The 23,442-nt window shown below is 43.0% G+C and overlaps 1 protein-coding gene across 1 annotated transcript in view; it reads right to left on the bottom strand.

Annotated features, from left to right (window-relative positions):
• rad50 (RAD50 homolog, double strand break repair protein) overlaps positions 1-23,442 on the bottom strand; it is a 121,095-nt gene that overhangs the window by 50,547 nt on the left and 47,106 nt on the right. The window contains exons 13-16 of the mRNA XM_078230691.1: positions 18,808-18,983; positions 17,432-17,669; positions 14,886-15,075; positions 9,083-9,209 (exon numbers count right to left, since the gene is read on the bottom strand). Coding sequence (XP_078086817.1) covers positions 9,083-9,209; positions 14,886-15,075; positions 17,432-17,669; positions 18,808-18,983 — 731 coding nt within the window. The remainder of the gene's footprint in view (positions 1-9,082; positions 9,210-14,885; positions 15,076-17,431; positions 17,670-18,807; positions 18,984-23,442) is intronic.

Here is a 23,442-nt window from a genome sequence, read left to right as displayed (position 1 = left end):
TGTGATCGGTGCAGACTCGATGGGCTGAATGGCCTCCTTCTGCAGTGTAGGGATTCTATGATTCTATGACACTACGTAAGCACCATAAGGGAGAAAAGAATAAAGGATATGTTGATGATAGTAGATGAAACAGGAGGTTTGTGTGGAGTATAAATACCAGCATTGACCTGTTGGGGTCAATGGCCCATTTCAGTGCTGTGAATGCTTAATTTACATTTCGACTTTGCTGCGTGCGTATTGGCTGCCATGCTGTCCCTACATTACAACGGTGACTACATTTCAATATTACTCTAGGATAGTAAAATTTGCTATCAAAATCTATGATGTTTCCTTCTTATGCATTAATTTTATGCACTTAGGAAAAAATAATTAACAACAAAATTCTTTAAATAATTATTGCATAGACTGCGTAGTCTTACTGGCTTAAAGCACTACGGATACCAAGACTACCGAGGGGATTTACGCATGGAGGCAGAGGGCCTGACTAAGACACTAAGTGACTACACTTTGCATCTGTCTTTATCAATGAAAAAGATACAGCCAAAGCCATAGTGAAAGTGGAGGTTGCTTAGGCACTGGGTAAGCTAAAATTGATAAAGTGGAGGGTATTTGAGAGGCTGGTTGTACTTAAAGTTGATAAGTCACTGAGGAGTAGACGCGATGCATCCCAGGACACACAGGGAAGTAAGGGTGGAAATAGCAGAAGAATTGGCAATAATCTTTCGATTCTCCTTACAAACTGGAGCGGTGCCAGAGGACTGGAGAATTGCAAATGCCACACCCTTGTTCAAAAAAGGAAGTGAGGATCAGTCCAGCGACTATAGGTCAATTAGTTTAATCTCAGTGGTTTAAAAACGATAATAGGGACAAAATTAACAGTCATTTAGATAAGCATTGATTTATTAAGGAAAATCGGCATGGATTTATTAAAATTTCAAATCATGTTTAACTAACTTGATTAACTTTATTGATGAAGTTAACAGATAGAGTTGATGAGAGTAACGCGGATGATGAGGTGTATAAGGATTTCCAAAAGGCGTTTGATCAAATGCCACATAATATACTTTTCAGTAAAATCAAAGCCCATGGAACAACAGGAATAGCAGGAATGTGAATATGAAGATAACTGAATGACGGAAAACACAGGGGCGGAATTCACCTATCTTGAACTAGGTTTGTTTCCTACCGCAGAGGCTGGCGGGAAACCACGCCATGTCTTCCAGCTCCATCCACATTAATTAGTCAAGCAAGTATCTTGTGCTATGTTCGTGGTGGGGCAGACCTGTAGACGCATTGTCTGCTGTCACATCCAGGCGGCATATTGAAAAGGCTCCCAACATAGCCAACCCACTATTGAAGAAATAATTTGGACTTACTCAAAAGAAGGTGAATCTCTGGGATCACTCCGAGGTCAGAAGATGGACTTCTTAAGGAAGATATTCAATCTCCAGGAACATTGAGGCTGGAAGATGGGCCTCGTTGATACATTGAATCTGGAATCAGGAGGATCCACCTGTAGATGCTCCTCCCACTCACTTCAGTGGTCCAGTATTGCTCCCAGCCTCCAATGTGAACTCTGGAAGCAGCCCCAGGCACTGTTTAGGGTGAGTTCTGACATGTGCATGCCAGTGTATTTTCCTGCTGGCGTCATGGAGAATCAGGCGTGGGAGGGAAGATTCCGGTTAGGCCTTCATCTGCATCTCATCAGCAGGATGCAAATCAATTTCACTTCGACCTCCAGTGGGTTTTCTGATCTGCCATGGTGGACATCAGTGGAAGATACCGTGGGAAATTCACACCGGCATAAAACCGATACTTGGATCTATTAAATTCTCCCCTCCTGCCCCCACCACCATTGAACCTGCCCTCAGGGCCATGGAAGAATTCCGCTTAGGGTGTTTCAGACTGATGGAAGGTATATGCTGGGTTTCGGTCAGTACTGGGACCATTCTTTGTCGATGTATATTAATGGGCTAGACTTGGCTGTACAGAGTGCTTTTTAAATATTTGCTGATGACAAAATATGGAAGAACTATGTACTGTTGATGAGGATAGTAACGGACTTCAAGAGAGTACAGACAGGCTGGTGAAAGGGGTGGATATGTTTTGATAAGAATAAGGAGCGACAATAGGAAATAAAGAATACAATTCTAAAAGGTCACAGGAGCAGAGGACCCTGGGATATATATGCAGAAATTGTTGAAGGTGGCAGGATAGGTTGAGAAAGTGTTTATTGCATACGAGATCCTGGGCTTTATAAATAGAGGCATACTGTACAAAAACAACAAAGTTATGATTAATCTTTATGAAACACTGGTTCAACTTCTTCCCTGCTGCCTTTAAGTGGACTCACATTAAGTTGATCTTTCTCTACACCCTAGTTATGACTGTCACACTACATTCTACTTCCTCTGCTTTCCTTCTCTATGAACGGTATGCTTTGTCTGTATAGCGCGCAAGAAACGATACTTTTCACTGTATACTAATACATGTGACAATAATAAATCAATTCAAATCAAATCAAATGGAGCATTGTGCCCAATTCTAAGCAAAACATTTTAGGAAGCATGTAAGGCTTTGGAGAAGGTGAGGGTAAGATTTCTGAGAAAGGTTCCAGGGATGAAAAACTTAAATTAAGTGAATAGACTGCAGAAGCTGGGGCTGGAGAGAAGAGAATATCTGATAGGAGTGTTCAAAATCATGAAGGGTCTGGATAGAGAAGATGAGAGGAACTATTCCCATTGACAGAAGGGTTGTGAACCAGAGGACAACGTTTCAAGGCAAATGGCAGAAGAATCCGTGACAATGAGGGAAAAAAAACTATATATTTTTTTATACCAGCTCGTTCAAAAGGAACTTGGATAATTAACAGAAGGGAACATATTTGCTGGGTTATAAGGAATTGGCAGGAGAGTAGGACGAGCTGAGCTGCTCAAGCAGAGAGCTGGTATGTGCATGATGGGTCAAATGGCCTTCTTATGTGCTGTAACTATCAATGATGATTCTATAAAACCAAATTCTTATTTCCCATTCAAGGGCTCAAAATAAAAAAATTCAAATTTTAAAAAGTATTTGGCTGGACTTTTATGGGAGGTGGGATGTTGGGGTGCTGGCTGGATTGGAGGGCAAGTGGTGAGGAACTAAAGGGGGAAGTGACAAGTTTGGGGGGGGGGGGTACCCCCCGATGTGCACAAGGCACTGGCCAAATGATGTGCCTCTTCCATGCCACCTTTATTTCTAACTTGCCCTCAGAAAACAGACTGCCCACTGCGTTCTGCTGTGGGCAGCATGCTAACACAGAATCATAGAATCCTACTGTGGAGGAGGAGGCCATTCGGCCTATTGAGTCTGCACCAACCACAATCCCACCCAAGCCCTATCCCCATAACACCATGCACTTACCCTAGCTAGTCCCCCTGACACTAAAGGACAATTTAGCATGGCCAATGCACCTAACCTGGACATCTTTGGACTGTGGGAGGAAACTGGAGCACCTGGAGGAAACACTTGCAGACACGGGGAGAATGTGCAGCCTCCACAGACAGTGACCCAAGCCAGGAATCGAACCCGGGTCTCTGGTGCTGTGAGGCGGCAGTGCTAACCACTGTGCCACTATGTGGCCCCGTACTATCCCAGTCAACTAGCTCGATAACAAGTTCAATTGACCTTTGATCATTCATTTAAAAACGTCAGGCGGGTTGCCACTTTCGGTGCCCAGCACAAATACATTCCACTTCAACCACTGCCCCCTTGCAACATGTAGACTCAGTAATTCCAACTGTTATTCTTCGCGGAGACAAAAAAATCCAGCAATCGAATAAAAAAAATGTGACTTTCAGAAGGATCAAAGTTTCAATTTAAAAAGAAGATAATTTCGGTCCTTGTGGTGGCATCTTCCTTCACTGGTACACAAAGCCACGATTAGAGATATCTCAGTGCTGGAAAGTATTACCGCAACGCATCATCCCAGTCACAGCATCGACTGCCAGTATTTCCACTGCGGACTTAATCTTTGATGATCAGCGTCTTTCAGTTTTCGATTTGACCTTTATATCCAACACATTTAATACTCTAATTTACACACCCAACCCCAATGGCTGCACAACAGATCATTTGCTAAAGGAGTCATAAAGTCACATAGAGGTTTACAGCATGGAAACAGGCCTTTTGGCCAAACTTGTCCATGCCGCTTTTTTTAAAAACCCCTAAGCTAGTCCCAATTGCCCGCGTTTGGCCCATATCCCTCTATACCCATCTTACCCATGTAACTGTCTAAATGCTTTTTAAAAGACAACATTGTACCCGCCTCTACTACTACCTCTGGCATCTTGTTCCAGACGCTCACCATCCTCTGTGTGAAGACAATTGACCCTCTAGACCCTTTTGTATCTCCCCCCTCTCACCTTAAACCTATGCCCTCTAGTTTTAGACTCCCCTACCTTTACGAAAAGATATTGACTATTTAGCTGATCTATGCCCCTCATTATTTTATAGACCTCTATAACATCACCCCAAAGCCTCCTAGCTCCAGAGAAAAAAGTCTCAGTCTATCCAACCTCCCCTCATAACTCAAACCATCAAGTCTCGGTAGCATCCCAATAAATCTTTTCTGCACTCTTTCTAGTTTAATAATATCCTTTCTATAATAGGGTGACCAGAACTGTACACAGTATTCCAAATGTGGCCTTACCAATGTCTTGTACATTTTATACAAGACATCCCAACTCCTGTATTCAATGTTCTGACCAATGAAACCAAGCATGCTGAATGTCTTCTTCACCACTCTGTCCACCTGTGACTCTGCTTTCAAGGAGCTATGAACATATACCCCCAGATCTCTTTGTTCCATAACTCTCCTAAAACGCCCTACCATTAACTGAGTAAGTCCTTCCCTGGTTCGATCAACCAAAATGCATCACCTCACATTTATCTAAATTCAACTCCATCTGCCATTCGTCAGCCCACTGGCCGAATTGATCAAGATCCCGTTGCAATCCTAGATAAACTTCTTCACTGTCCACTATGCCACCAATCTTGGTGTCACCTGCAAACTTAATAACCATACCTACTAAATTCTCATCTAAATCATTAATATAAATGACAAATAACAGTGGACCCAGCACCAATCCCTGAGGCACACCACTGGCCTCCAGTTTGAAAAACAACCCCCTACAACCACCCTCTGTCTTCTGTTATCAAGCGAATTTTGTATCCATTTGGCTACCTCACCCTGGATCCCGTGAGATTGAACCTTATGCAACAACCTACCATGTGGTACCTTGTCAAAAGCTTTGCTAAAGTCCATGTAGACAACATCAACTGCACTGCCCTCATCAACCTTCTTGGTTACCCATTCAAAAAACTCAATCAAATTTGTGAGACATGATTTTCCACTCACAAAGCCATGCTGACTGTCCCTAACCAGTCCTTGCGTCTCTAAATGCCTGTAGATCCTGTCTCTCAAAATACCTTCTAACAACTTACCCACTACAGATGTGAGGCTCACCGGCCTGTAGTTCCCAGGCTTTTCCCTGCAGCCCTTCTTAAACAAAGGCACAACATTTGCCACTCTCCAATCTTCAGGCACCTCACCTGTGACTATCGATGATTCAAATATCTCTGCTAGGGGACCCACAATTTCCTCCCTAGCCTCCCACTGTGTCCTGGGATACACTTCATCAGGTCCCGGGGATTTACCTACCTTGATGCGCTTTAAGACTTCCAGCACCTCCTTCTCTGTTATATGTACACTCCTCAAGACATCACTATTTATTTCCCCAAGTTCCCTAACATCCATGCTTTTCTCAGCAGTATGATACTCCAGCCTGCAACGTGCATTAAGGTTCTAGGAGCTAAACAATCCGGATGCTTTATCGAAAACATTTGAAATGCAGTGTGGTTAAAATGTCATTTAATGGAAATATTTGGAAGTCAAGTCAAAACAGGAGTTTGGTTCAACGCGGTTTCATCTAACCTTCATCTAATGAAGTAATAAATTGCATCTCAGTACCATTTTCTGAATCCGCAGGACATCCCAAAGAAGAGATGAGTCACCAGTCACTTGTTTCATAAATATAGCTGGTGATTTATTTATTTGCTTCTTTCATTTATTCTTTCTTGGGAGTGTGGGCATCGCTGGCTAGGCCAGCACGAGGCCAGCACTTATTGCCCATCCCTAATTGCCTTTGAACTGAGTGGCTTGCTTCGACATTTAAGACAGCAATTAAAGGTGAACTACATTACTGAGAGTCTGGAGTCACATGTAGGCTGGACCCAGTAAAGGATTGCAGATTTTCTTCCCTGAAGGACATGAGTGAGCTAGTTAGGCTTTAATGACAGTTATAGTCACTATCACTGAGACCAGCTTTCAATTGCAGATTTTTTTATTAACTGAATTTAAATTCCACCAGCTGCCACGCTGGGATTTGAACCCATGTCCGCAAAATATTAGCCTGGGCCTTTACTGTCCAGTCTATGGTTATTGAAACAAATTCAACTTTCGGGTCAGAAAGGATTTGCTGATTGGTGACTGCACTCAAATTTTAATTTCAGAATTGAACACAATTCATTCTCAACACTGCTATGTCCAACACTCTCAGTTTTACCAGAGCTCCGTTTTCAAACAAGCCTGAAAAGTAGCAAATATGCCTCATTCCAATTGTAAATTGCTGATCCAGGATTTATATTGTTGCTGATTTAATTTAAATCCTAGACGGCTGGTGCTATTCACTCTGCCACACATGTGGAATTCATGGTATTTGCTGACAAGGGCTAAAATCCAGTGATCAAATTAACTTGTGAAATCCCTCATGGGGTTACGGGGGGGTCAGAGTGTAAATGTGTTGTGTCTGGGAGAATTTTCTCAGAAACAGCACGGTGACGATGGCAGGTTGGCATAAAGACCTAAGAGACAGACTGTAATCTAAAGGTTGAGCCAGACAAGACTGCACTGCCCCCTGCTTTGAATTTCACAGAATCACCACTCTCTGGGTGAAGAAATTTCTCCTCACCTCAATTCTAAATGGTTTACTCCTTACCTTCAAACCATGACCTTTAGTTCTGGACTCCCCTATCATTGGGGACATTCTTTCTGAATCTATACTGTCTAATCCTTTTAGAATTTTATATGTTTCTATGAGATCATTTGGTGCATTGGCCATGCTAAATTCTCCCTCAGTGTACTCGAACAGATGCCGGAGTGTGGCGACTAGGGGATTTTCAGTCACTTCAAGGCAGTGTTAATGTAAGCCTACTTGCGACATTAATAAATAAACTAAACTTAATATCCCCTCTCACTCTTCTAAACTTTAATGAATATAATCCTAACCGATTTAGTCTTTCCTCATATGACAAACCTGCCATCCCAGGAATCAGCTTGGCAAATGTTTGCTCCACTCCCTCTATAGCAAGAACATCCTTCCTCTGAGGACTCCAAAACTGCACACAATACAGGTGTGGCCTCACCAATGTCCTATACAATTGCAGTAAAACATCCCTATTCCTGTACTCAAATCCTTTCACTATGAAGGTCAACATACTATTTGCCTTCTTTACTGCCTGCTATACCTGCATGCCTACTTCCAGCGACTGATGCATGAGAACACTTAGGACCTTATGCCAACCTGTCATCTTCATCATGCTATCTTTGAGCCAATTGACACAACGCACCTCCCCTCTTCCCCACCCTCTAACTCCATGACAAATCTCACAAGTTAATTTGATCACTGAGTTTTAGTCCTTATAAGCAATACCAGAATGTCCCCACCTGTGGCAAAGTGAATAGGTCTCGCTGAGTATCCACCTCTCTCAATTTACAGCCACTCAAATAATAATCTGCCTTCCTATTTTTGTTACTCAAGTGGATAACCTTACATTTATCCACATTATACTACATCTGCCATGCATATGCCCACTCACTCAGCCTGTCCAAATCATGCTGGAGCATCTTTGCATCCTCCTCACTGCTCACCCTCCCACCCAACTTTGTATCATCTGCAAATTTGGAGATAATATATTTAGTTCCCTCGTCCAGATCATTAATATGTAATGTGAAGAATTGGGTTCTGAGCACAGATCCCTGTGGAACCCCACTAGGGCGGCACAGTAGCATAGTGGTTAGCACTACTGCCTCACAGCGCCAGGGACCCGAGTTCGATTCCCGGCTTGGGTCGCTGTCTGTGTGGAGTTTTCACTTTCTCCCCGTGTCTGCGTGGGTTTTCTCGGGTGCTCCGGTTTCTTCCGACATTCTGAAAGACGTGCTGGTTGGGTGCATTGACCCGAATAGGCGCCAGACTGTGGGAATTTCACAGTAACTTCATTGCAGTGTTAATGTAAGCCTACTTGTGACTAATAAACTTTACTTTTAAACTTTTAGTCACTGCCTGCCAATCGAGAAAAGACCCATTTATTCCAACTCTTTGCTTCCTATCTGCTAATCCATTTTCTATCCATCTCAAAACATTACCTGCAATCTTAATTACGGGCAATCTCAATCTCTTTAACTTTGCATAGTAATCGGCTATGTGAGGCCTTGTCGAAGTCTTCTGAAAGTAAATAAACCACATCCACTGGTTCTTCCTGGTCAACTCTACTAGCCACATCCTCAAAGAATTCCGGTAAATTTGTCAAGCATGATTGAGTCAGGCTGGTTTCTCATTTGTGACCTGGATCATAAACTTGTTTCTGGCTGGAATTTGTGTCACTTGGGGGCAGATATTCATGGGAGCTAATGACCGGATAGTGATCTGAAGTACACAAACATGGTGTGTGAAAGGAAGTGCATGGTTTTAGCTGGTTAAATCTAATCAGTACTCCTAATCCTCAAAGGTGCATAAGCTTGGCTTACTGCCAATCTATGAAGAATCCCTTTGGACTTAGGTAAGTGGGCTTGCCCACAATAGGAGTCATGTAGGAATTCCATTTCAGGCAAACAGAAAAGTCAGAGTTTCTCAGTAGGTTTGTTTGGAGAATCTGAAGCATGATGGAGTTCCAGCTGTCCGTCTGAGCTGACTGGCTGGAATGGGCTGCATGGAGGGGAATCCAAGCATTTGTCCAATTCACAACTATTTTCATTCTTTCTTACCTGTCTTCGCTTGTAGTTGCCTCTCTTGCTTCTCCTGGCTGACCTGCTGCATTGTTCGGCTCACATCTACTCCCTGAAGCTTGGCAGCTTGTTGTGCAATCTTGCGTTCAACATCTCTCAACTCCATCTGATAGAATGATAAAGAGCCCGTCAGTCATCATAGAACTGAATAATGCACCTTGGCAGACCATTCAGCCCAAACAGCCTTTTATGACACTTTGAAAGAGCAATCCAGTTAGTCCCATTCTCCTACTCTTTCTCAATAGCCCTGCAATTATTTTCTCTTTAAGTTCGTATTAAATTCTCTTTTGAAAGTCACTGCCGAATCTGCTTCCACCATTCTTTCACGTAGACCATAACTCGTTGTCTTGCGCACCCTCTGGTTCTTTTAACAATGACCTTAAAGCTGTGTCCTCCTGGTCATCAACCCTATGCTATTGGGAACAGTTTCTCCTCATGTACTCTATCAAACCCCCATGTTGAACACCTCTATTGAATCATCTCTTAACCTTCTCTGTGCTAACAATAACCATAGTTCCAATGGTTTCTATAAATAACTGAAATCCATCATTCGTGGTACCATTCTGGCGAATCTTCTCAGCACTCTCTCTAACCCCTTGACATCCTTTCGAAAACATGATCCTCAGAATTGAACACAATAGTCCAGCTGAGGCCTAACCTAGGTTCATCAATCACTTACCACATGCATCGACTCAAAAAGCTGGGGTAATATGGTGGTTGCCTTTCAGATCCATGAATTCTTGGATGTGCCTTTTTACTCCCTATCCAATTTTCTCTTCTCCCCAGATGTGATGTTTTATGCTATGACATAACTGTGTGGGTGACGTAAGGCAGCCCTTTGCTTCCACATGGACCAATTCTTCATGGGTTAGCCCAGATGGTAAGTCAATAAGCTTTTGACATGGGATATTAAAGTGTCTCCCTCCTCTCCCACCAAAAGGTTAGTTCCTCCATCAAGGATCACTGACAGTAATCAGATCAGAAACACTGGCTGACTGTTACCCTCCCTAGTAGGGAAATGCAGGAACTAATTGTAGGAAGCCTGCCACTGCCCCAACAAAATCAACACTTAAACCAGGAAACGTCCCGAACTCTATTATTTGGTGCCATACAACAGAACCACCCAGAAAACTTCAAACTCGCTTTTACCTAAATTTAGATTTAAAATTGAAAATTAAATTTAAAAGTTTAAATTTAGTTTGAAAATAAAATTTTAACTGGTCGATTTTTGTTTTTTAGATTTAGTTCCACAACAAATTGGAACTAGCCGGGAGTAACTAGCTAAGCCGAAAGTAAAAGAGCTGAATACAATGCTGGAAATAAGAACAAAGCACATTACAGCACAGGAACAGGCCCTTCGGCCCTCCAAGCCTGTGCCGCCCATGCTGCCCGACTGAACTAAACCCCCCTACCTTTCTGGGGACCATATCCCTCTGTTCCCATCCTAATCATGTATTTGTCCATACGCCCCTTAAAAGTCACTATCGTATCTGCTTCCACTACCTCCCTCAGCAGCTGAAGGTCTTTCACCAGAAAGCCAGGTCCACCTGCAACATTAACTATGTTTTTCTCTCCACAAATGCGACGTTATCTGAGAATTTTTTTCTGTTTTATTTTACATTTCCAGCATTACCAGCATTTTGTTTTAGTGAGAGAATTGAATGTGTTTAGCATTATTCTGTGGATTAGGTGGGTAGGTCAGGGCCTTTCATCAGTCGGTGCAGACTCGATGGGCCGAAGGGCCTCTTCTGCAGTGTGGTATTCTGTGATTCTGTGATTAATGAATGTGGGTCTGGATCTTATGAGAAGGAGCAGCAATCACTGTCAGATTGTCTTTCCGTTTCCCCCACCTCGTGCTGCTTGGCATTTCTTGCTGGGTCTTCCAGGAATGCAGAGAATAGCATCCCTCCGAGAGCTCTGTCATAGTGCTGTAAGGCTGGGGGGGGGGAAAGAGGGGTTAAACATGACATGCCCCCTTTTTATGGCACTAACAGTATGGTAAGTTTAAAGGTCCAGCCTTAAGATTAATGCATTGGTGTTAGTGATTGGATGAGTGGGTGAATGAGGGAATGGACATGGTGCTGAGGTGGATGAGGGAGATGGGCAGGTGGGTCGGGGGGGGTGTGCGGCGGTGGTCAGAGGCAGGTACTCAGGGGGGGGAGTCAGTTGTGGGTCATTGTGAGTGATTGGCGGGTTCAGTTCTGCAATTACTCAGGAGTTTGACTAGGTTTGTTCTGTCTAATATTTCCTGGGTAACCATTTGGCTAAGTAAGTAAACTAGAACTGTCTGACTCCAGCGCAGCAGAGGATCCGGGCAGCAGGAGAATTTCCCACCACAAGTCAGCACGTCGGGTCTTCCACAGGGGCCCAGCACACATCCTCAGTTGTATGTTGTGTCTCCAACTTTCCAAAGACCAGATTTGAGCCATTATCTTTATAGCTCTAGATTTGGTCCCATTGTAACACTGAGCCAACGGACAGGAAAATCAATAATGCAAACAATTAGGGTAAGGATCCCTTCGGAACTCCATGATGATACTGTACTTGGAAATTCCACAAGCATAAAGTTAGCAACTCACTATGAAGTAGCAAAGCAGCCACATGGCAATTTGACTTTTTAAAAAGATTTATATGCTTAAATTTCAAGTTTATCGAGTGAACCATGTTGGAAGATTTTCTGAGCACTGTGCAAGATAGTGGAGTTATAAGAGATGCCATAACTAAGAGGCCTGGTTCATGCCAATTTAATGATACGTGTTAATTTAGCTCCCCCATGTGGCCATGTTCAGCAAGTCAACAAAGTCCGTGCAGCAGAGATTGACAGGTGTCAATTTAAACAAAGGACGGGAAAAACAGTTCAACAGAAATAGGAAGGAATCGATGGGAAAGGTAAAGTCAAGCTAATCCTGTTTCTTGTCAAAATGTTGACTTTTTAAAGGAACATTTATTGGGATGGGACCAATGACGTCATGCCGGCAACCTTGGCCCTTACCTGTGTGCCCCTGGCAAGGACTGTTCACCAGGTCATCATTAGTTCAGACCTGTTGTAAACCCCATTGACATGATGTCATGCAGGTGGGCGGGGGAGGGGGGGGTGCGCGGTTCCTCATGTAGGGGGTAATACAGCGGGGAAGCCTACGAATGATATTTAAATGTATGGTATAGGCGTTCCTGACCTTTCATTGCGGGTGGACAGGTACAATCTCAATGGGAAATCCCACCGCTGTAAAAGGCCTTTGGGGACTCCAGTTGGATTCTCCAGTGGCCCCACAGTGGCTTTCCTGTCCGCTGAAAATGAGGGCAGGAAATCCCCCTCCCACCCCCCATGAACGCTATTTCTCTCTCCACAGATGCTGCCAGACCTGCTGAGCTTTTTGAACATTTTTTGTCTTGATTTAAGGCAATGTCAAGTTGGTACGCTGTTTTACTCTACAGCAAGTGAACATCGTTGCAATTTAAATTATTTAATCTATTCAGCATCTGTCTTAACATAATAATACAAAAGAAAGACATGCCACATTTGCCCACCTTGTTTCACATAAAATAAATCTTACTCTCCTGCCGGATCCTAAATTTGAATCAGGTGAAAACAGCTTTCAGTTGGAAACAAAACTATCGACAAATATTCCTATCCATCGGATTTGAAAATTATTTCAAATTTATGACTCAAGGGCCCATGCCTGACAACCCATTCTGTGCACCCAGGACCCGGGATCTCCTAGAACAATGAGGCAATGTTGGTTGTTTATAATTTTGGAGCAAACAGTTTCAATTAATCCAACACAATAACACTAAACCATCAATTGCTTCAGTGCTTCTTTACAAAAAGTGCAAGTATACTTTATCGATATTAAAACATAAATCCTTTCACAGTCCTTACTGTGAAAAACGTCCAAACATAACAAAAAACACACAACATAACATCAGTCGTTAATGAAGAAAAATCACATGCGGCCTTTTTTTAAGAAAGAAAACAGAAGGGAGGATTTGCCCTTATTATCTTATTTCCCTTCAGGCGTTCTCCCAGCGTTACACACCACACATCGCCTGAAGGGACAGGTAGGTGACCTGCTCCAAAAAGCAGTATCAATGATGACATGTGCGAAGAACAGCCTCAGGGTGAGGAGATGCACAGCTTCCATCACGGCACTGTCCCACAGTGACATACTGACTCATTTCCCTACCATCCACTAACAGGGCTCACTGCAAAAAGAATAATGAACGGGAGTCATGACAAAGCAATAATTCAAGGGGAGCTGCAATGAGGACTCACAAGCGTGAAGGTTAGTAGGGTTACACGGACATAAATTTCCAAATTTATACGTCTATGGTCTTGAAATGGGTGCAAATCTCTGACAACATGTTTTTATCCCGCTCCTTCAATACAAAAATAAATCAGTCAAGGCTCTTCATAGAAGTATTATCGCAAAAATCAATCCTAGGCCAAAGGCTAGGAGGAGATGCCTCATCAACAAGGTGATTTTCAAGGAGGAATTTAAAGGAAGGGTAAAGAGGCAGGAAGGTTGGGGAATGACTGCCAGAAATCAGGACCTAGTCAGCTGCAGGCACAGCTGTCGATGGTGGAGTGAAGGAATTTCGAGATGCATGAGAATCCAGAGTTGAAGGAACACAGGGTTCCTGGAGAGATATAGGGTTGGAGAATGCTTTGGGGAGAGCGGTGAGACCACAAACCATTAGACTGTGGGGATGAAAATTTTAAATTGAAGACAGTTCAGGATAGCATTAGGATGATGGATAAATGGGACATGCTGCAGTAAACAGGCAGCAGGGCTTTTGCATCAGCAGAAGATTATAAAACGGGCAGACTGAGGAGCCACTCATTCTGGAGGCTGGAAAGGCACAATTGACAGGTTTTGTATCTTTACATAAATCTTTACAGTGAAAAAAGAGGCCATTTGGTCCATTGAGTCTGCACTAACTCTCCGAAAGAACATCCCACCCAGGCACCCCCCCAGCCCTAAATCCTCAACCCAACGCATTTATCGCGACTAATCCACACATAACCTGCACATCTTTGGACACTAAGTGGCAATTTAGCATGGCCAATCCATCTAAGCTGCACGTCTTTGGACTGTGGGAGGAAACCGGAGCACCCGGAGAAAACCCACACTGACACGGGGAGAATGTGCAAACTCCACACAGACAGTGACCCAAGCCAGGAATTGAACCTTAATGTTCCCTGCAGATAGGAGTGGTGTAGGTGTCTGCATGTCCAGGAAAATGCAAACCTTCTGCAAATCTCAGTCCTGAGGACCTCAAACTTTGAAAAGACAGTGCCAGTTGCCAAAGAGAACTAGGGACCATGTTCGATTCCCGGCTTGGGTCACTGTCTGTGCGGAGTCTGCACTTTCTCCCTGTGTCTGCGTGGGTTTCCTCCGGGTGCTCCAGTTTCCTCCCACACTCCAAAGACATGCATGTTAGATGAATTAGCCATGCTAAATTCTCCCTCAGTGTACCCAAACAGGCACCGGAGCGTGGCGGCTAGGGGATTTTCACAGTAACTTCATTGCAGTGTTAATGTAAGCTTACTTGCGACTAATAAATAAACATGAATTTAACTTTAACAGAAATTTCTCATTATCGGGCAACAGGGCGGTAAAACTGGCAAGTGAACAAAATGATGGTAAAATTCAGAATTGCTAAAGCACAGCAGCTGTGGCGAAGTGAGAACTGCAATCATCCCAGAGACCACGTTTGGAAGCCTCAGCTATTATCAGGGACATTATCAGCATGATTTGGAAAGGTGTCTTCCTATTGCTACCTGGTATCGTTCCATAAGCGATATGTCTTGTAGGCATGACTTTGCAGTGCCTTCCTCAGATATAAAGACAGCAAGAAGAGTTTCCTGTTCCTCCACATCATATTTCAGGCGCTGAATATCTCGATTGATGCTCTGAAGTTTATTCCGTAACTCAGGTAAATCCTTTTCCTGAAGTTCAATTACTGTTTCCCTATAGGACAAAAAGCCCTGAGAATTATTTCACTATTCCGGACACAAATAATAGTCTGGCAAACATCATTAAATCTGATTACCCCTTGGGAAACAAAAATTCTAATTGTTTAATCTGTTAAAATATATGTCCTGATGCCTGTGTGTAGCATCGTTGAATGATACAGCACAGGAGGCCATTCGTCCCATCTGCATGCTGTTCTCTGCTCGTCCCACTCCACTGCCTTTTCCTGCCAGCCATGCAAACACATTTTTCTTCAGATAATTATCCATTTCCCTTTTAAAAGCCAGCATTGAATCAGCCTCCAACATGCTATTATAATCAGGTGAGGAATTATTGATGGTTCCCCACTCCTTGTTTGATTGCAATAGGGGGTTCTTTTTCTGAAAAGAATACACTTGCCAATTCAATGCTTATTTAACTGTTTATGTGCAGTAATCATAAGACACAATCAGGCAGGTTTGCTTCAGTTTTAACAAAGAAAGAGGTTAGCTTTATTACAATGAAACCTAGTCTAAGTAAAATAATAAACGTTTGGACTTTCGCTCGAACACACACACACACGAACAGACACACACCACAATAAACAGAGGACATATTACATTAGAGTTCACAGAAATAAAAGAAATACAGTGTGCAGAGGTTGGTGACTTGGCTGGCTTCAGGATAAGTTCGCAATCTGGCTATTTCCCTTGTCAATGAAATTTAAAGATGTACGTCACTGATTTAGATGCTCTTCTGGAGACAGTAGTATGGGGTTGATTTCCTTCAAGAAGTCTCTGTCTGCCGCAGGAATGTCCTTGGGTGCTTAGAGTCATCAAACAGGGTTTGAAAGCTTACAAAGTGGGTTGGAGAGATGGGGAGGAAGAAGGTACTCCACTGACATCCCCTTCTCTAGTCACTGTCTCAGCTGCTTGCCCTCTTAATGCAGAGAAAGGAGAAGCTTAAACGCTCAAAGGGTGATTCTGACATATGAACATCACCCAGTGATTTAAATGTGGTTGTTACTAGTGCATCACTCCTTTGTAATCAGCTCATGTCTGGGAATCCCCCCCTTCTCAATTAGGGTCCCAGTGTTCAAGCTGTTAGGTTTAATGGCTCATCACCAGTTGAATATCTCAGGCCTTGAGGACTTGCCACCATAGAATCATAGAAACCCTACAGTACAGAAAGAGGCCATTCGGCCCATCGAGTCTGTACCGACCACAATCCCACCCAGGCCCTACCCCCTTATCCCTACATATTTTACCCACTAATCCCTCTAACCTACACATCTCAGGACACGAAGGGGCAATTTAAGCATGGCCAATCAACCTAACCCGCACATCTTTGGAATGTGGGAGGAAACCGGAGCACCCGGAGGAAACCCACGCAGACACGAGGAGAATGTGCAAACTCCACACAGACAGTGACCCAAGCCGGGAATCGAACCCAGGTCCCTGGAGCTGTGAAGCAGCCGTGCTAACCACTGTGCTACCGTGCTGCCCCAGGGTAGGATATCTGCTTCAGTCATATTCCCCTGGTCATTGTCCTTGATGGCTCTTTGCAGACATGATGGGTGTCAATCAGGGTGGTAGCTGTGACACCTCTCCTGATTACATGCCTGAATTAAAGGCCACCATCTTTATAGGAGGCAAATTGCAACAGGGCAAATCCATAGCTGTCATCTTTGTTGGGGAAAAAATGCAACAAGGCACATGTGTGGCTGCCATCTTAATAAGGGGCCAAGTGCAGCAGGGCACCTGTGTGACCAGGAAATAGGAGAATGGCTTCTGTCACAGGGGAACATGAAAAGCTTCACTGAAATCTACATAAGTGCATGAAAACAATGGCATTACACAAGGTAGATTAAAATGCAGATTTCCTGATTTATATGATGTTTTAAATGTTGATCTATAACGCTCAAAGTTTAATAACGATACATACTGAATATTACTAAGCTGCTTGATTGGCATCCGGGGTCACGTTGATTTTCAAATGTCAAAATGAGATCACATTGGAAAACTGGTTGGGAATCAGTGAGCTAGGCTACAACAGAATAGTTTAGATGGTGATTTTGTATCAGACTTTACTCTCAATGGTGAGGATGGGTATTAATAATTGGATAAAGGGAGGATATAAAGGGCAGGAAGTCAGAGCACAGAAATGGTGGGCCCACTGGTGTGACTTTTCTTGTAGGCAAATTGCTCAAAGGGATTATTAGAGAATTGGCACATAATGATCTCTACAGAGAAAGGGGTGTTTTTAAAACATGGAGAAAACTAGAAATCGAAGAGCAAAAAGTGAATTAATAAATAGGGAAAGTGAAACAGAAATAGATTTTAAGGAGGATGGACAGCTCGAGTAGATTTTATACCTGATTGGCTTCAGTCCCATCATCTCATCACGGCGTTTCTCCTTCTTCTTCAGTTCAGACTCAGCTGATTTAAGCTTATCTGGGACAAGCCGCAACTTCGACTGCAGGTCATCAATGATGTCCTGTAACTCGGCCTCTGAGGGGAAAATGCGCTGGCAGACGGGGCAACAGGGTTCATTTTCCTCGGTTAGTTGGCTGATAAACTGGCTGTACACGGCTGTCGCTCCAGACAGCATAGCTAGGAAAATAAAAGGATAAATAGATAAAGGGACAAAATCAGGTTTTGGTTTTCATGTAGAGATGCTGACTGGGGGTGGTCAGAGCAGAGGGGAATTAAATTCCTCACATCGTGCAAGAGGGTTATCTTTTCTTTATTCTTTCAGGGGATTTGGGTGTCGTTTGCAAGGCCAGCATTTGTTGCCCATCCCTAATTGCCCTTGAACTGAGCAGCACACTGAGAGTCTGGAGCTACATGTACGCCAGACCAGGTAAAAGATGTCACATGTAGGTCAGACCAGGTAAAAGGATGTCCTTCCCTAAAGTGAAGCCCGGCTGAGTTTTTATAACAATTGGTTTCACTGAGAGGAACTTTATATTCCAGATTTATTAATTGAGTTTAAATCCCACCAGCTCCCGAGGTGGGATTTGAACTCATATTCCCAGTCGTTAACCTTAAGTTTATTTAAGTTTATTTATTAGTGTCACAAGTAGGCTTACATTAACTCTGCAATGAAGTTACTGCGAAAATCCCCTAGTCGCCACATTCTGGCGCCGGTTCGAGTATACTGAGAGAGAATTTAGTATGACCAATGCACCTAACCAACATGTCTTTCGGACTGTGGGTGGAAACCGGTGCCACCGTGCCTGCCTACTATTATTAGCATAGTGACGTTCCTCACTACACCACCATCTCCCCCTATAGACACAGGGTGGCACAGTGGTTAGCACTACTGCCTCACAGCGCCAGGAACCCGGGTTCGATTCCTGGCTTGGCTCACTGTCTGTGCGGAGTCTGTAAGTTCTCCGCGTGTCTGCATGGATTTCCTCCAGGTGCTCCGAATGGCTAAGAGCAAGAGCTAAGATATGGATAAGGAGATTGGTAGGTAACAAAGGTTTTAAAGCAGAGGGAAGAAGCATGACACCAGGGCCAGGTGGTGGACAGAGGAGAAGATACCAGTCAAGTAGGGGGAGAAGCAAAGATGCAAGTTGGTAACCATTGTGGTAGCTTGGGCGAAACAAATGATGGAAAGTATGAACAAGTGGGCTGGTTTTAATGCGAGACAGGGCTTCATCCGCTATTCATCAAATTTCAGTCCAAATATTCAGTCAATAGTCATGTTCAACAAGGTCACGGGTGATAAAGTTTTTATCCTCACCTCTTTGTTTTGATGTCTTTTCGATATCATCCTGAAGTTTATACAGGTCACTTTCAAAGTCCTGGCTTCCACACACATCAAAGAGCTTCTCTTCATAGGCAGAGAGTTGCTGTTCTTTGCTTTTCAGTCCAGCGCTTGTGTGAGTTTTGTTCTGGTCTGCTGATGCCAAGTCCTTGCTAAAATATTTCAGAACAAATAAATATAAAATCGAACATGAGTTTATATAGAGGCTCAGTGCGTGCTACAGTGGACTAAATACCCATGTCTTTTCCCCATTTAAATTGGGAATCCTGGCTTTCAATCAAGTACTTAGAGGCCATCACGGTGAGAAGAATGCTGAATTTGTCAAGAGTACTTGGCTTGAAATCGTGTTAATGGGTAAACAAGATTTACAAGGACAGTACCAGAAATGCATGTGTGTATATATCAGGAAAGGATTGTCAGGCTGGGTCTCTTTGCTATTGAAAAAAAAGGCAGCTGAGGGGTGACCTATTGAGGTCTTTAAAATTATGCAAGGTTTTGATTGGATGAATGTTTCTTCTCAACAGGAAAAGCATAACTGGAAAGGCAGACTGTTAGATTTAGATAAGGAAATATGGGAGGAGGCTCAAGTGGAACATTGACACTAGCATGGATTGTTTGGGCCGAGTGGCCTCTTTCTATGCTGTGTATCCTAGCTCAGCCCATGCGATAAATTATCTTTTTTTCATTAGTTGTTAACTAAGGGGTCTTTTTTAATTAAGTATGGATTAGTCTGATTTGGACAATGGCTAGATATTAATCAGGTTTGAAAATCCAAGTGATGCAATGTGATTTATTTTTTGGGCAGTGTGATTTTTCACTGACTTATTTAGAAGTGTTTGAGTTGTCTACTTATGCCACTCTTGTTGAGATTGGATATTAAATTGCAAGAGCCAAGCAAAGAGAGAGGTATGTATTTTCACATGCATCAGTATACAGTGATAAGTATTGTTTCTTGCGCGCTATACAAAGCATACCGTTCATAAAGGAGTGCAGAATGTAGTTTTACAGTCATAGCATCATCTGCTCCTCGATACCACCCAGTCTCTCTTATTGAACCCTCTATGAATTAATGACCTAGACATTCCATCGGGCATATTTTGCAGATCTGTAGTGAACACAACTATATTCTCTCTCAGTAGACACAACTTTAAAACACTAAAGCGACACAGTGATTAGCACTGCTGCCTCACAGCGCCAGGGACCTGGGTTCAATTCCGGCCTCGGGGTTTGCATGTTCTCCGAGTGCCTGCATGGGTTTCCTCTGGGTTCTTCGGTTTCCTCACAGCCCAAAGATGTGCAGGTTAGGTGGTTTGGCCATGGTAAATTGCCCCTTAGGATCAGGGAGACTAGCAGGGTAAATATGTGGGGTTACGGGGATAGGGTCTGGGTAAGATTGTTGTCGGTGCAGGCTCAATGGGCTGAATGGCCTCCTTCTGCCATGCAGGGATTCTATGATTCTAAAAATGGTTGCTCACTTGAATGTCCTATTTAATTTTATGATGCAGGAAACAGCAAATGCCAGCAGGTGGAGCCAGCGAGAACTTCATGTTGGAAATTGCTAAACACTGCCACCAGCTGGTCCTTTTTGTTCCTGCACACAGGGTGGCAAAACACTCAGCTGGAACCTGAGGCACCGGGTATGTGCACACAGGTCTTGTGAAACTGATCCTGATGATGATATAAAGCGGAGGCGATCTGGAAATGTCTACGACATTTTTCCTCTGATGGAGAAATCCAGCACGAGGGGGCATGGCTTTAAATTGAGGGGGGGTAGTTATAGAACCGATGTCAGGGGTAGGTTCTTTACCCAGAGGGTGGTGAGGGATTGGAATGCCCTGCCAGCATCAGTAGTAAATGCGCCTAGTTTGGGGGCGTTTAAGAGATCCGTAGATAGGTTCATGGACGAAAAGAAATTGGTTTAGGTTGGAGGGTCACAGTTTTTTTTTTAACTGGTCGGTGCAACATCGTGGGCCGAAGGGCCTGTTCTGCGCTGTAATGTTCTATGTTCTATGTTCTACATCAGCAAACATTTCCAGAGAATGCGTGCATGTACTAACAACTATGGTGCAGCAAGTAGGTCCATTAACCTGAACAGGTGCCAGACTGTGGTGACTAGGGGAATTTTACAGTAACTTCATTGCAGCGTTAATGTAAGCCATACTTGTGACTAATAAATAAACTTTAAACTTTACTTTAAATTTACAATATTCTGGGGTTACCATTGACCAGAATATAATCTGGGCTAACCATATAAATACTGTGGCTACAAGAGTAGACCAGAGGCTAGGAATCCTGCAGCACGTAACAGACCTCCTGACTCTCAAAACCTATCCATCATCTACAAGACACAAGTCAGGAGTGCAATCATTCAGCCAATTGCAGCTCCAACAACATTCTTATTAATTATTTTTACTTTGGAAAACTCCTTTTCCCATTGTGATGAACTTTGACCCGGGAGCAGTTTAATGAAGAAAATCTGTAATTTCTTTGAAAGATCTGCAATCTGTAATTGTTTTTAAGAATGTTGGAAAAAAAAACTTGAGTTTACATCAATTGTAAATGGATCAATTGTACATTTCTTGGCTAATAAGAAATACTGGTCCATTTGACTTGGTGACACTAAACCTGGAAGCAGTACCAGCAGAAAAGGAAGACCAGAAGCCTTGTGGCTGGCAGACACAAAGGAAAGCTGCAGGCACAAAAGACAACTACAAGCAGGAACATTGGTGGGTGCAGCACACACACATAGACACAAAGAAAAAGCAACCAGTGACAGAAAAAGGAACACAATTCTTACGATAAGAAGAAGCAAATCACTCTCAGGAAGAAGTCACTTTTTGTATTCAGCAGAAAAAGAAACGGGAGCTCGTGGAGGTGATATGCAAGCTGGCTTAAGAGGTCTAATACTTGAAAGACTGTGAACAGCTCAGAGATGCAGAAGGGCTGGGTGTTTTCCTAGAAAAGGCCAAATTATTGGGCATTATTGGTTGGTCGGTTGAAAGGGAACTCTGGTAGGCTACACCATCAGGACTGTCGTGACCCAAAGAACAGAGAATTCATAGAAGTATGCCTTGCTGATAATAATTGTAACTGTGAAATTCAAAGGTTGTTGGGATATGACTCCTGACCTACTGTGCATGAATGAAGAACAGCACATTGTGGCACAATGTAGCTATGTAGGGCCAAGTATTTGTGGGGCGAGCTGCATGTGCTTGTCCTGTAAGAGATATCTTTGTTGTATCAATTATTTAAAATGAAATTTACATTTTTATTTCAAGTATCATCCATCTGTTAATTCATGTTGAATTTACATTGATTCTGATTGTGTTCAAATAAAAGTCATAAAAAGTGAAATCTTGTTGTTGATTTTTCTTTGGAGGCATTTAGTAAATTTGGTTATTTTGGCTTATGGATCCCTGATGGGGATTGTAACACCATAGCCAACTCAAACCTAATGATACAATGATCACTTTAACCTAATGTCACTTGACCATTTGCCAGTCCTTATTCCCCAGAATCAGACCCAGTGATGTCCTCTTCCTTGTTGGATTGGAAACATTCAATTCCAGAAAATTATCCTGGATAACCACTGTTTGGTAGAATATAAATTTGCAGATGACACAAAGCTGGATAGGAGGGTGAGCTATGAGGAGGATACAGAGAGGCTTCTGTGTGATTTGGACAAGTTGAGTGGGAAAATGCATGGCAGGTTCAGTATAATGTGGACAAATGTGAGGTTATCCACTTTGGTAGCAAAAACAGGTATGAAGATTATCTGAATGGCTACGGATTAAGAGAGGGGAATGTGTAATGAGACTTGGGTGTCCCTGTATACCAGTCACTGAAAGTAAGCATGCAGATGCAGCAGGCGGTGAAGAAGGCAAATACTATATTGGCCTTCATAGTGACAGGATTCGAGTACAGGGGCAGGAATGTCTTGCTGCAATTATACAGGGCTTTGGTGAGACCACACCTGGAATATTGTGTGCATCTTTGGTCTTTTTGTAAGAAGCATCTTGGAGTTCCCACATTGAACAGGATGTGCACTCCATGGGATTGGTACTCTCTGCCATGCCTTTATTTATTAAACTATTAACTGATATGGCTCAAATGAACTTAAGACTTAAATAAACAAACTTGCCAATCAGCTGTTTCTCTTGTGCTGATATCACTTTATGTTTACTTATTAGTAGTTTTAATCATTAAACAATGGTTAAGCAATGATTTTAATGAAATTAATACAGTACTTTATAATTTTCCTGTCAAAGTTAAAACCACTGTCTATATTTACAAGAAAAACACCAGAATACTCATTAACCATGATCTAGTTGCTAACCTTTTTGATTTTATTTCTTGTTCTTGCAGTTTACTCTCTCTCTCTCTTTCTTCCAACTGTTCTTGCAGTGTTCTCCTGCTCTCTCCACTGCCACTTTATCCTGGCTGTTCACCACAACCGCCCTCTGTTCTTCCAGTGTTCTCTCTGCTGCTGCTTTCTCGCTTCCTTTGCCACTGCTTTATTACTGCTTTATCTCTTTACCTCCCCAGTTCTCTCGGACCTCCTGCTGATCGTGCAGTGTTTCTGCGCCGTTGTTTAATCCCTCTATGCTCTCA

This window comes from Mustelus asterias, chromosome 16, assembly GCF_964213995.1.
Source record: "Mustelus asterias chromosome 16, sMusAst1.hap1.1, whole genome shotgun sequence".
NCBI classification, from domain to species: Eukaryota; Metazoa; Chordata; class Chondrichthyes; order Carcharhiniformes; family Triakidae; genus Mustelus; species Mustelus asterias.
This window is presented reverse-complemented; position numbering and strand designations above follow the sequence as displayed.